This window comes from Peromyscus eremicus, unplaced genomic scaffold (assembly GCF_949786415.1).
Source record: "Peromyscus eremicus unplaced genomic scaffold, PerEre_H2_v1 PerEre#2#chrX_unloc_1, whole genome shotgun sequence".
NCBI classification, from domain to species: domain Eukaryota; kingdom Metazoa; phylum Chordata; class Mammalia; order Rodentia; family Cricetidae; genus Peromyscus; species Peromyscus eremicus.
Window position 1 is genome coordinate 5,864,554 of NW_026734288.1, and position 14,596 is coordinate 5,879,149.

At 35.0% G+C, this 14,596-nt stretch overlaps 1 protein-coding gene across 1 annotated transcript; it reads left to right on the forward strand.

Moving 5' to 3' along the window:
- Positions 1-2,956: 2,956 nt before the first annotated feature.
- On the forward strand, positions 2,957-14,187 carry LOC131900952 (zinc finger protein 664-like). Its single transcript, XM_059252260.1, has 4 exons — positions 2,957-2,990; positions 3,465-3,560; positions 12,623-12,712; positions 12,974-14,187. Exons 1-4 carry the CDS (start codon positions 2,957-2,959, stop codon positions 14,185-14,187), a joined length of 1,434 nt encoding a protein of 477 aa, XP_059108243.1.
- Positions 14,188-14,596: the final 409 nt, after the last annotated feature.

Below are 14,596 nucleotides of genomic sequence, written 5' to 3' on the forward strand. Positions count from 1 at the left end.
AACAAATGAAAATGTCAGTGGAGACTTTAGAGGGAAATGCATTGCCTTTATGCTTCTTGGACACAACTATATTTTTTTACGCAATTGAAGAATTACTTTCATCTGAGATATCCCACAGATACTGTGTGTTATCTTCCATGGAAGCCTCATTTTGCTTTAATCAACCACCTAAGAGTAAGAAAATGTGAGATTCGTTAATGCTTCTCAATGTCAGCTGTGCTCAGCATTAATTTGAAATGCCCATGTGATTCTGCTATCTCTAGCAAGTCAATTTAACCATGCTGCCAGGTCTGTACTAAAGTCATTCATGCTGGCCAAACAGTCTACCTACATGAATGCATGAAAGTAGAAAGCTGAGTTTTGTCTGCTTCTGGGAGCTCATGTTTTTAACATCACTGCTCCAATAAAGTATAGAGAGTGAGGTTTTTGATCCTCCTTCCAGTCTCTTTGTGTGGTAGAAAGTATACAAGGGTTTTCTTGCTTTGAAACCCCAAATATTATCAGAAAGGTGAAATTTTGAGATAAAGTTTCCTGAGAGGATTCAGATGGAAGGGAAAAAAGAGATGGCTTTTTCTCAGGTAAATGTGTGTATGGAGGTGAGATTTGTTGCCTGTTCTCCTACAAATGCTTCTTATGTGGTGATCCCAAACACTTACATTATCTCAAAGTTTTTACAAGGCTCTTTTTTTCTATTTCTGATGTGGTTGTCAAGGTAAAGTTTTTTTTTTGAATGCATGTCATATGAGTGTGTGCTGCGTTCCACTGTTTTCCTACTTTATTTTTCAAAATAAATTCTCTGCACTAATGCATAGTATAAAAATTGATATACAAAAATACATGCATAACCATGTCTTAAGAAAATGGAATTGAGTCATCTCATACAAATGAGAAAGAAACTATGATCCATGATCTTTTTACTCAGGTATCTATTTGCTCAGTATAGACTGTTGAAGAAAGAGGCACTATGAAAAAGCATGGAATGTCTTTCTGTCAATGGATAATGTTTAAATTATTATTTCTATGAAAGACATACTGTGTTATATACTAGGTTGAGGTATTTAAATGTAATACAAACTTCCAAATGGAATTTGCCAGTCATAAAGTGATATGAAATTATCTTATCAGGCAAGTTTTCTTCTGCTTATTGTTCTGTTTTGTGGCTGGATTCAGAGAGTCTATTCCATTGTTTCTCTTTGCTATCTATTAACCCTATGGTGAACTTGCAATGCCCTTCTGTTTTGCTGACACATGCTAACAATCACACACCTGAGAGCTGATGCAATATTACATCCTATGGTTATAGAGTACATTTTTGGACAAATGAACTAATGGAGAATTTGTAGGCAAATTATATTTATATTCATGCTGATTTCACAAACAATAAGTCTCAACAAGGAAATTTTAGGTGGTAGGAGTTGAAGTGTCTTCATTAATGACCAACAATATTAACCTGGGTGCAAGGATGCCATTATTTAGATACAGTGTTTGCAAGTGAATCCAAAAGAAGGTTTTTCACTATTTAAACTTAAGTGAGAATCTAATCATTTGTTTTTCTGTAAAACTGAAAAATAGTGGAATTTTAGAATGAAACATGGAAACTAAAGGGAATGCCTCATTGGAGACACTGTTGAGGTATCAATTTTCTACTGTGCCTTGGTTGTAGGCAAGTGCATTTCTTAAGCCAGGGTGAGAAATACATTAAGTTGAGGCTACGGCTCACATTCCATGCACTATTTCAAATACAGGTGTCTGTTATATTTTAATGATGTCAAGAAAATGGAATGTGAGGAAGGGGTCACTACAATTTCTTACAATTGTGCTCAGACTCAATTTAAAATGTCTGTGCACAATAAAAAAGCAGGGTGGTGAGGCCACATACCCAGGTTGTAGAAATTGCCATGATCTGCTTTAATAACAGACCCTCTCAATGTAGAAAAGGAGAACCTAAGTTTTGATCTCTCTGTAAAACTTCATGGTCTCTGCATCTCTGTTTGAGGACATTTTTTTTTACCTACTTTCTGGTCTCTGAGTGTGATAGCAGGGAATACAGCTGCTGCTACCTTTGCATACAGAATAGTATCAGAAAAATGAAACTTTAAGGTAAACTTCCTGGCAAAGCAGTCGTGGCACATACCTTTAATCCCAGCACTCTAGAGGCAGAGGCAGGTGGATCTCTGTGAATTCCAGGCCAGCCTGGGCTACAGAGTGAGTTCCAGGAAAGCCTCCAAAACCACACAGAGAAACTCTGCCTCGATTAACCAAAAAATTAAATAAAATAAAATAAAAAAATAAAAAGATAAACTTCCTGACAGGATCCATAGGAAAGGGGAAGAACAGATGGCATGTTCTCAGATAAATGCTTAAACAAGGATGGGACAGATTGACATTCCACACATAAGTGCTTCATTTGCAGAGCTCTCAAAAACTCTTACAAAAACTATATTTTTATATTTTCTTATATTTTTGAAATAAATTCTTTATTATCACTGTCATTTCTGTTCTACATCCTGATTTTAATTCTTTCCTGACTCTTTTATTTCCCAATATGACTTTTCTACATGACTTCATGATCTGAAGTATTTATAAATTTTCTGATATTAGAGATGAATATTGAAACTCAATTCATACTGAAGACAACTTCAGATGTTATCACTGAGAAAAGGCACATATTTCATGAAATGTTTAAATGTTGGGCACTTTGATCTCATGAAAGTGTCACAACATCCTCCCTCTTAATGTATAACATTTGAAAATTGAAGATTGATTACTGATAATATAGGGATTTATTTAGTTAAATACTCTTTTGTGTGGCAAATAAGGACTCAAACCAACATAACAAAGAAAATTTGATTTTTCACTTCAGAGTCCATTGAGTTTCAAGGATGTGACCATCAGTTTCTCCAAGGAGGAATGGGAATGCCTGGACACATCTCAGAGGGATTTATACAAAGAGGTCATGTTGGATAACTACAGCAACCTGGTTTCTGTAGGTGAGAATAAATTCTTTCATGATTGCAGCTTAGTACTAGGAATGTCTAGCAACTTGTATTAGTATTTAAAATGTTTTCTATCAATGAATTCCAATTATTTCTACATTTTGGTGAGTGTAATAGTGACTGAAATTTTTCATATTTTAAATTTTAAATGGCCTTTTAATTTAGCCTAATAGTTCCTTAAATCCAAGTATTTGCAGTCAGTCAGTCAGTCACAATAATTTGTGAATACAGTTTGATTCCAACAGTTCTGTTTTTGTACCGGGTAAATAAAGGAAAGTTGAATGTCTACAAAATGAACATTAAGTTTTCTAAAAAGTCTACAGAAACTCTCAAGTTTATACTAAAAAGACTCCACTTATGAGTCTTTGTTTATGTAATTTCATATCCACTGAGTATATGCATGTGTTAGATGTCAACACTTTTCCACATCATGTTAAGTAATTTTCATATCTCTCTTCTAATTCACAGGCCTTTCTGTATCAAAACCAGAGCTAGTCACCTGTCTTGAACAGAACAAAGAACCCTGGATCATGTACATAGGGGAAGTAGAAGGTAGAGACTCAGGTAAGTTGGAAGGAAACTGGTTCATTTGTCAAGTACAATTAAGAAACAAAAAATTACTTCATTTGCATTAGCCTAGTTCCTAACTAGAAGCGATGCCTGAGAATTTCATTTAGAATTGTGTACTAGGATCAAGCACACAGAGAATTTTACATGATTCTCCCTTATTTATTCAGAATAGTGAGTAGATAAAATTTAGAATGCCAGTAGTAATTTGACAATGTTTGTGGTGCTTTATTTTGTTTTCCAATAAATGCCTGGGATTTTTCCTATATTACAGTGATTCTCATGTTTTTCTGTATTTTTTAAAAATTTTTACAATATTTCTGGATCAATTTATTGTTATTTCTTTTACCTCTTGCATACCATCCCTTTACCACACTCACCTAATGTCCTGATTCCCACATCCCATCTCATTCTCTCTATCAAAGAAGTTACTGAAAATATATTAAAAAATTGAGGAAAATTTCTGCTGGCCAACAATTTCTGAACACAAGGCTTTGAATATGATTGATATACCCTGGTGTTACTCAATTAAAAAAATGGTTTTCTGACTCCTAGAAGCTAAGGACTGCACATGTTCTTGTCAAAAAATTGTGACTATTGTTCTACTTTCGACTTTACAAGCTGAGATTTTGTCTGTCTTGAGTTTCTGTGGGTTTTGGCCTTGCTGTCATGGACTTGGTGATTATATTGCCATTATTCTTATACTATTTGTAAACTTCTTCCCTAGAATCATTTACCATTTTTTGTCTTTATGTTCTCTCTGCATCCATTTATTCATATGTGCCTGAACCCTGATGCAAGGATTAAGATAAAGGAATGCCAGGTAGGAATTAGTTCTCCAAAATCTTCACATTAAGTTTCTTAAGTGAAGGATGAGTGATGCACAAATCTAATGATATAAAAATATAGCATTATTTGTTGTCACATGATTTCAAGTTTGGGTATTGGGTACACCATCACATAGTAAAGACATTAAATTGTTTTTAGATATACACAAGTTTTAACAAGATTCTACAGAAGTACAGTTGTCTATGTTTCTTCAAAAGATTTCTCCAGTGTTCCAGAGAGATAAAAATACTTTCCTGCAAATCTGAATTGCAGAGTTCAATCACCAGGACAAAGACAGTGGAATGAGGTTTCTCAAAACTACCATCCAATCATATACATGCCCATATACATAGAGTCAATAAATATATAAATAAAATTTTAAGATTATCAAGAACAGGCCTATAATCATAGTAACTCCTCTTTTTATTTGCTCTTCTACACTACTCTATCATCACTTTAATGACTTTATACTGTTTTAATTTCTCCTTTTTTTAACAGTGATGTTTTTAATTATCCCTTCTGTTGAAAATCCCAACATCCCATTTGGCCCATACTAGCTAACTAAAAACTCTGGAAAACATAGAGACTAAAATCTTAAAAGCTAGCATCCATAAATTTGAGAAAGTATGCAGTATTTGTCTTTCTGGGTTAAGTTAATTAGTATAATTCTTCTCAGTTCCATCCATTTACCTACAATATGTATAATATCAAAAACAAATGAGTGAATTTCTTAGCATAGAACCTAACAAAAATAAATCAAATGACATAAATAATTTATTATGTTGCATATTCTAAAGTTGAACAGAAAGAACAATAAAAAAATTCAACTTAAGAAAGCCAAATGAATACAGGAAAGAATCCCTCCAGATAATTAGAGAAAAACTGACACCAATACATTTGCAATTATAGGACAAAATGGAAAATTTCCATTTCAAGAACACTTGAAAATAATTGTCTACTAGGATCAAGGTGGCTTCATCAAAGGTATGTTAATAAGAATCAACTTAATTAATCAATACATGTAATACATTAGAAGAACAGTCTATGAGAGCCCAAATGATCTCTTCATTAAATTCAGAAAAGGCTTTTGACAAACTACCACTTCATTATAAAATTCAACAGTAGGAGGAACACATCTACATATCATAGAATATGTTTATTGCAAGTAATTACCAACATAAACATTTTAAGTGGAGAACGCTCAAAACAGTTCTTCTGCAAATGGGAAAATAAAGGATTCCCACTCTCTCCATACCTGTTATATATTATGCTTGAGGACTTATGTGTCAGTCTAAGATGATATGATATTCAAGGGCATACAGGTAGGAAAAGAAATGTCATAGAATCCACATTACACATAATATGTATTTTATGCCAGAAAATTTGAATCAAGATTCTTATGCTTGGTGCTAAGGTTACTGCTAGTCTCTCTTTCACCTATTGTACTGACTTTCCTTCCATTATAACTGAAAATTTTTCCCAAATTTTTGTTTCCCAATTCATAGTGTCCCTCTATCTCAAATCTCTAATCAAAGAATTATAGACATCTATTGAATGCTGTGACAAGGAGAATTGCTATCTGCCATAGGGTTATCCCTGTTAGTGCTTGTCTAATGCAAACTGGTGAAACCTGAAATGATATAATCATTAACAATAAAGCTGGACTAACATTCTGAAGTTATATATTTTGTATGTATACTTGAAAAATTATTTACATAAATATATAACAGTAACAATTATCAACTGGAGGTTATATTAGTGATTTGAAGATATGGGAAGATTTGGAGGAAAAGTGGCAGGGATAATGTTAAAATGAAATTATGTAATTATATTTAAAATAATTTACACTTAAAAAGAATTTTTGAATTTCACATGTAAACTTTGAGTTATGATATTTTACTTTGAAATACAATTCTACCTTTCAGTCAACTTTGAAAATATAAATTTTATTCAGTAGGCCTTTTATCAATGTGGTGCTTTTGGGGGGACAGAGTTTCTCTGTGTAACTGCCCTGGCTGTCCAGAACTTGCTCTGTTCCAGGCCGGCCAGGAACTCACAGAGATTTGCCTGCCTCTGCCCCCAGAATTCTGAGATTAAAGCCTCTGTGTCCTGAGTGCTGAGACTAAAGGCATGTGTCACCACTGTCCAGCTTGCTTTTTTGGGTTTTTGAATAGAAACTTATTAGAGATCTAAGACCTTGCAAAATACAGATTGTAATGCACTCTGGCCACCATTCATAGTCTGCATTCAAGTCAGTGAAGAACACTTTAAGAAAATGTCAGACTGTGATTCACAACCTAGGGCCATCTGGGATGTTTCTATCAGTTAGTTACACTGGGACAGGACATAGTGAGTGCAAGATCAAGGTCTGCTTTGGTGACAACTAGTTTTACAGGGGAGAAACCCATCCATCTTAATGTTGCAAAGGGCAACTTGGCCTAATTGACTTTTTTGGCATGTTTTTTTTATTGCCTGGTCATATAATTTACTTTTCTCACCTTTCCTCTTTTTTGAGACAGGGTCTGTAACCACGTAGCCCTGGATAGCCAGGAACTGAATATGTAGATCAGGATGGCCTAGTAACCATAGAGAATCACCTGCCTCTGCCTTTCAAATGCTGAGATGAAAGGCAAGTTTTTTTTATCAATTTAAGATATTCTTAGGCAGCTGAAAAATTGAAAGACCTATAGATAGACTGAGTGTCACTCTATTGGAGAAAAGTTATGTTGTGTCTCAGCATGTTAAATGTCAGTTCACTTGTTCACATGTAAAATAGTGGTTTGGTTTAATTCAATCTTTGATTATTTTTAAATATAACAAAATTAATTCTTATAAGATTAAATCTATCATGTTGGAGTTTTACAAGACAAAAAAACAACAGAACAAAAAAGTCAAAGAACAGGCATAATAATCAAAGATCAACTCATTGTCATGCTCAATAATCCCATAAAACCATTAAATCAGAAGTCATAATTTTTACACAAAAAATTTGAACGAACCTGTGCAGTCCCTGTGTTTGTTGCTTCATTCTCTCTGAGTTCATATGAAATCCCCCCATGTTAATTTAGAGGGCCTTGTTTTCTTGATATTTTCCATCCCTGTGCCTCTTATACTATCTCCACCTCCTCTTCTGCAGGGTTGCCTGAGCAATGGAGGGGAGGTATTCGATAGAAAGATCTCATTTAGAGTTGAGTGTTCAAGGTCTCTGACTCACTGTAGAATTTCTGGCAGTATGTTTATATATTTTTGTATATTCTTTAGGAGAAACCTTCCCTGATAACATGTAAACAACACAATGACCTATGAGTATTGCAGAATGTCATGAGGAGTCATTTTATTGCTACATTTTTCTTTCTTTAGATAAGCAGTATATTGTTTTATCCTAATCCCATGGGCTTTCTAGTATCAAGTTTATGGTCATCTAAGAAATGTCAGGTATGGTATCCATCTAGGGAAATGGCCTTAATTCAAATCAATTATTGGTTACTTGCTCCATCAATCTTTGTTCCACCTTTGTCCTACCTTATCTTACTGGCAGAATACCAGTGAAGAAAATGGCTGTTTGGGCTGAGTTGGCATATGTTTCTGTTGAAAATGCAGAAATTGTTCTTCTATCAAAGAAAATAGAGGTTTAGTGCTCTCTGTAGGCACTAGGCCTATGTCTCAGTTTTCAATGATTTATATCATTATTGTCTTCAGTAATTAAACTTTATTTTCAGTTCACAGAGAGGAAGGGGTAAAACTGGCATATGCCAGGCATGTTTGGGTATATACTTTGGTCTACTTCGCTATCATTCAATTGTTTGGAACACAATTTTTATACTGAAATCTGTTTTAGATCATAAAAGAGAGAGATTTTGGACTCTGCTTCCCCTATTATTTAGCAATATTTTTTGATATCTTTCATGTATACTTCTGGAAGTTCCCACTGAATTTTGTTTCAATACTAAACCTCAAATGACATTAATTTTATCTGTCTCAACCTGTACTCCTGCCTAGGACCCCATCTCTATTCACCCTGTGCTATCTATTCATACTTGTTTATTCTATTTCCCTTCCTAAAGAAGATATATCTGTTTCATTCCTCTTGTACTTCTACAGATTGTAGCTTTGTTATCATTGTCTTCATGGCTCTTATCCACTAATAAGTGGACCATGAGTGAGTAGAGTCAATAGCAAAATGTCTGATAAAAGTATGGGGATGAGATTGGGACATAGGACATGGGGACATGGATGCAGAATTGATAATGTGCAACTAGTGTCTTTGATTCTCTGGTAAGAATGGCCTCTGTTTGAAGAGAATTACTGCTATAGTTTCAAGTAGGAACAAAGCAATGAGTTATGAGATGATAATTTGGATGCGGAAATCTGTGTGATACTTTTTAGATTAGTGCAGGAGAGAAGAAATGTCTTCAGAGGTTGTTGTGTTTTCTTCCAGATCTGGGGATGAGTCTTGGGGGATAGATTTAGAAGAGCAGAGTAAAAGGTGAAAATCAGCAATTTGCCTCCCTGCTTCCCTTCCCAGTTGGGTTCCTGGGTCTTTGTTTCTGCTGGATTTGGAGTGTGGACAATACAATCAGGAATAGAAGGAAGGTTCATTGGTGGGTTGTGAGATACTCTGACATAGGGAAGGATGCGGCTGCTGGAGTTCTGCTACAGAGCTTGGTCTGAATCTGTTACATTGGAGTTAAAGAGCCATTGTGAGAGGTGAAGTCCTGGAGTTTACTTCTTACCTGGCAGGAGGGCCTCTGGAGTTCCAGGGAATTCCTGCCAGAGTTGGGTGCTGAGATCAAGAAAGGTTGTGAAAAAATGGTGTTAGAATTGGAAGATGTGTTTTAACCATTGGAGATAAAATCACAGGCAGCAGGGAACCTGCAGCAGGCCATTTTATCAGAGCTGAAGATGGGACTGTGGGATTGGATTAAGAAAAGAAAAAGTTGAGGTGAAGTTCTGAAGTTAGTATATCTGCTGTTCTGGCTGGAGTTGCCTGTCAGTCTTAAATACTCTTTCTTGTCTCTTGTGTTCTATTGATGTGCATGTTATGAATCATTTCATAACTTCTAATTCATAAAAAAATTCCCTTCTCCTTCTATTATAGCAGACAGTTTTGCTTACTACTGTAGTCAGTATAGGCCCTTATTCTCCTTAGAATTGCACTGTCCCTGGCTCTTTTGGTTAGTACCTTCTCCTCTGAAATCAGCTATTATTCTAATGGGCTTTCCTTTCCATGAGACATTCAATTCCCTTCTTCATATTTTATTTTATTTTTTTATAATTTATTTAATTTTATTTTATGTGCATTGGTGTGAAGGTGTCAGATCTTCTGAAACTTGAGTTACAGACAGCTGTGACCTGTCATTTGGGTGCTGGGAATGGAACCTTGCTACTCTGGAAAAGTAGCCAGTATTCTTAACCACTGTGCCATCTCTCAAGCCCCCCATCTTCATATTTTAATGCACTTGTTTTGTTTTGTATATTAACCAGTGCTTTCTGTGTGTTATTTCTTTTTATATTTTTGCCTATTTGGTGTTGTACAAATATGTATGTGTCTGCTTCTGATATGCAATTAAATTACTCTTCTTGTTTTTCTTGAGTTTGATATTATATTTGCTATTTTTCTGTCTTACTTATAAAGCTTTATCTTGACTTTTCTAATTATTTTCCTGTTACAACTTCACTTTAGACTGAGTTCTCATCAATAAATCTATACTTTTTGGAATTTTTTTGAAACTGGACTGTCTTCATTTATGTCTTTGTGTTTCTTACATCACTCAGGTTTTTTAGGTTCTTCTCATTAATTTTATTGGGCTGTTTGTCTAATTTAAGCACTTTGACTACTTTAATAGTGTTTATGATAGTCCTTCCACCTTCTGTATCATGGCAATTATGGATTGAAGAATACTTCTATGAGAATGATTGACTTTGGGAGTGGTGGTAAAATGCTGGCTTTATTCTTTATATTCTATGTGTGATTTTCTATTATTTTGATTAAACACCATTACCAGAAAAATGTATAAAACTAAAAGTTTCATTAGGCTTAAGGTACCATGAGAATAAGACACCATTATGCCATGGGGTGAAGTCAAAAGGCAGTAAATGTGGCAGAAAGAACAGATAACATTGAAATGTCAAATTTCAAGGAAGCACCTGAAAGGAAGCTAAAGATAGTTTGTTTGTCTTATACTTCAAGGTCCTAACTCACTTCCACATTTTATTCATTAAGCCCATACTGTGAGTCAAATAATGTGGCTACATGAAAACAAACTTGTCAAGTGTGTGACCTTTAGGAACATTGTTATTCAAACTAGCATATGTAGTGATCACATTCTCTGATCTTGTGATCAAAATTAGTCCTGTGAACTATTTTGTAATTTCTGTCTTCTATGCACAAAGAAGACTTACCGGACCACAATAAGTACATGGAAGCTTATTGTGTAGGTTAGATATAGCATTGGTGGTGGGGTGACAAGTAGGCACAGGGGATGAGCAAAATTGCAAGAATGGCATCCCATTGTAAGGGTGAATGTAGGAGTATTCTGGACAGAGATAATCAGTCTAGATATGGGCACATAGGGTAGAATATAGATTAGAATCTGGGATTTGTGAGGGTATGTGGATGAGGGGATATTGTGGAACCACCAATCTGAGAACAAGAATAAAATGTATGTCACCAGACTGGGATCAAAAGTGCTGATGATATGCATAAAGGAGAATTGGAAAGTATTCTATGCTCCCTTGTTAGGGACAGAAGAAAGCCAGGGTCCTTCATAATGTTTTAAGAGTTAGCAGTACAGGTTGCAGTTTCTATCTTTATCATGTGTTCAGGAAATGACACAGAGTTTATTACTTATGCATTTGTTGTATGTGGATGAGAGGACATGTTTGGCATGGACCTACTTGCTCACTCTTATGTAGGACAGTAATAATTCAGAGTGGATGGCAGCCATGATTGATCAGGTTCTGGTGTATGCCTACAGAAGGGATCAGGGGCATTCTGTCTTTGTGGTAAACAATGAGGGGGGGTGCAAAACAGGTTGTTCTGTTAAGTAAAAAGGAAAGAAGTGGATGTTCCCAAGGAGGAGTAGAGTCGACAAAAAAAACTATGATTTCTTGGACGATGATTGTGTCAGCAAAAATAATCATAGCAGGGAATACAAGAGACATGTTTCCAATTTACATGGCAAGTGGGAGAGCTTCATTTTTTCCCCAAAATTATTGTATAAGTTTGCCTGTTACATGTCTTCATGAATACCAAACATTCCATGAATGACACTCATTTTTTATAAGCACATTTAGTTCCTACAGCCAAACTTAGAAAATTTCCTACTACACAGCATTGATAGGTTCCACAAACTGTGTCATTTTATGCATTATATTCTCATATTGTTTTCAAATCATTTTACAAATCAAGAGTTTGTTTGTTTTAATTTTTCCAGATGTGTCATATTACCAGACTCAGGAGGTTTTTCTACAGAAGTACAAACAAGATTCTTTACAGGAACAAAAAGCAGGCTTAGGTGAAAATTGTGGTCTTGACTTGTTACATACAAGGAAATTCTGGAATTATCATGGTGACAACAGAGACTCTGAATTATGTTTCAATGAGAATTATGTTTTTGAAAAAGATACCAAAGGTATTAGTTATGAAAAACATCAAGAACTCCTAGTGTGCCCAAGGAGAGCACACTCTGTGTCAGGTACAAGTTCAGAACCAAATGATTATATGGAAAAATATTCACACCAACCATGGACACCTGGCTATTCTCTACATGGGTATGTGAAAACTTCACAAAGGGACACACGATGTAATAGTTCAAATTTTTTGCAATATTTTTCAAGTGTGGTGGGATTAAATGGTAATCAAAAAGTCCCTGAAGAAAGGAATGTTTTAAGCACAGAAAAATATTTAAATCATCAGCAGTATGCTATTTCCTCTACTCAAAATTTGGCAGAGTTTCCTGAACAATTACTTCCACTATGTGTAAAATTCTACAGTTTAGAACAACATAAATATTTTAAGAAAAAAATGTGGCATAATATGTACCATAGGGAAAGTACTTGTCAAAATTCCTATATATTTAGTGATGTTAATAATGACCTTGCTAAGTTTTCTTTGCTAAATAATTACCAGAATAGTCAATTTGAAATACCTTTTAATGGCAAGGACTCATGGACTTACTCTACTGATGACATAATTCCTAAAAATTCTCAGATAAATACTTGCTTGACAGTTAATCATTCTGAAAACCATGCACATCCAAAGATTTTTGATAAGTACTCAAATACTTCTTTGCACCAACATGACCATATCAAAGAGAAGCATTGGACAAACAATCAAAAAGACCAAATTCTTTATGAATTCTCAAACTGCACTCAGTATAATGGAATTAATACTCAAGATATTTATGAGAGACAAACAGGTGATGCATGTATGAAGGTCACAATTGAATCCTCAAATCTAGAGATGGATAATATAAAGCAAACTGGAACAAAATTTTGCCAAGTTAAAGACTGTAATGAATTCTTTGATTTTAATTCAAATATAACTCAAAACGTTTCAAGTCACACTGCAGAAGAGAAACCATACAGATGTAATGCCTGTGGAAAGTCCTATAACAAATTCTCATACCTTCATATTCATCACAGAATCCATATTAGAGAGGAACCTTATATATGTGATGAATGGGGAAAGTCCTTCGTCCAGTCCTCCACTCTTCAATGTCACAAGAGAATCCATACTGAAGAAAAGCCTTATAAATATGTTCAATGTGGAAAGTGCTTTAGGAATGGCTCATCTCTTTGTGCTCATCAGAGAATCCATACTGGAGAGAAACCTTATAAATGTGATGAATGTGGAAAATCCTTTGTCCAGTCCTCCAATCTTCAATGTCACAAGAGAATCCATACTGGTGAAAAGCCTTATAAATGTGATGAATGTGGAAAATCTTTTGTCCAGTCCTCCAATCTTCAATATCACAAGAAAATCCATACTGGAGAAAAGCCTTATAAATGTGATGAATGTGGAAAGTGCTTTAGGGATGGCTCATCTCTTCATGTTCATCAGAGAATCCATACTGGAGAGAAACCTTATAAGTGTGATGAATGTGGAAAGTTCTTTGTCCAATCCTCTAAACTTCAACGTCATAGGAGAATCCATACTGGAGAGAAATCTTATAAATGTACTGAATGTGGAAAATGCTTTAGAGATATCTCATCTCTTCATGTTCATCAGAGAATCCATACTGGAGAGAAACCTTATAAATGTGACGAATGTGGAAAATCCTTTGTCCAGTCCTCCAATCTTCAATGTCACAAGAGAATCCATACTGGAGAAAAGCCTTATAAATGTGATGAATGTGGAAAATCCTTTGTCCAGTCCTCCAATCTTCAATATCACAAGAAAATCCATACTGGAGAAAAGCCTTATAAATGTGACGAATGTGGAAAGTGCTTTAGGGATGGCTCATCTCTTCATGTTCATCAGAGAATCCATACTGGAGAGAAACCTTATAAGTGTGATGAATGTGGAAAGTGCTTTAGGGACGGCTCATCTCTTTGTGCTCATCAGAGAATCCATACTGGGGAGAAACCTTATAAATGTGATGGATGTGGAAAATCCTTTGTCCAGTCCTCCACTCTTCAATGTCACAAGAGAATCCATACTGGAGAAAAGCCTTATAAATGTAATGAATGTGGAAAGTGCTTTAAGGATGGCTCATCTCTTTGTGCTCATCAGAGAATCCATACTGGGGAGAAACCTTATAAATGTGATGAATCTGGAAAGTCCTTTGTATAGTCTTCCAAACGTCAATGTCATAGGAGAATCCATACTGGAGAGAAACCTTATAAATGTGATGAATGTGGAAAGTACTTTAGGCATGGCTCTTCTCTTCATGTTCATCATAGCATCCTTACTAGAGGTAAACCACAGAAAAACTAAAAATGCATCAAGTTGTCTACCCATTGCCCTTCAGTTAAAGATCATCACTGAACTCGTATCTGAGTCAAGCCTTATAAATTTAAAGAATGTGAACATTCATTTACCACATCCTCAACACTTCTTTATCTTTTCTAACCCATAATGGAGAGAAACATTACAAGTATGAAGACTGTAGAAAATGAAGACATCAGAAAATTCATTAGAAAGAAATTTGAAAAAAATTCAATAATAATTATCAATTCTATTTCAGTATCATATATTTCTG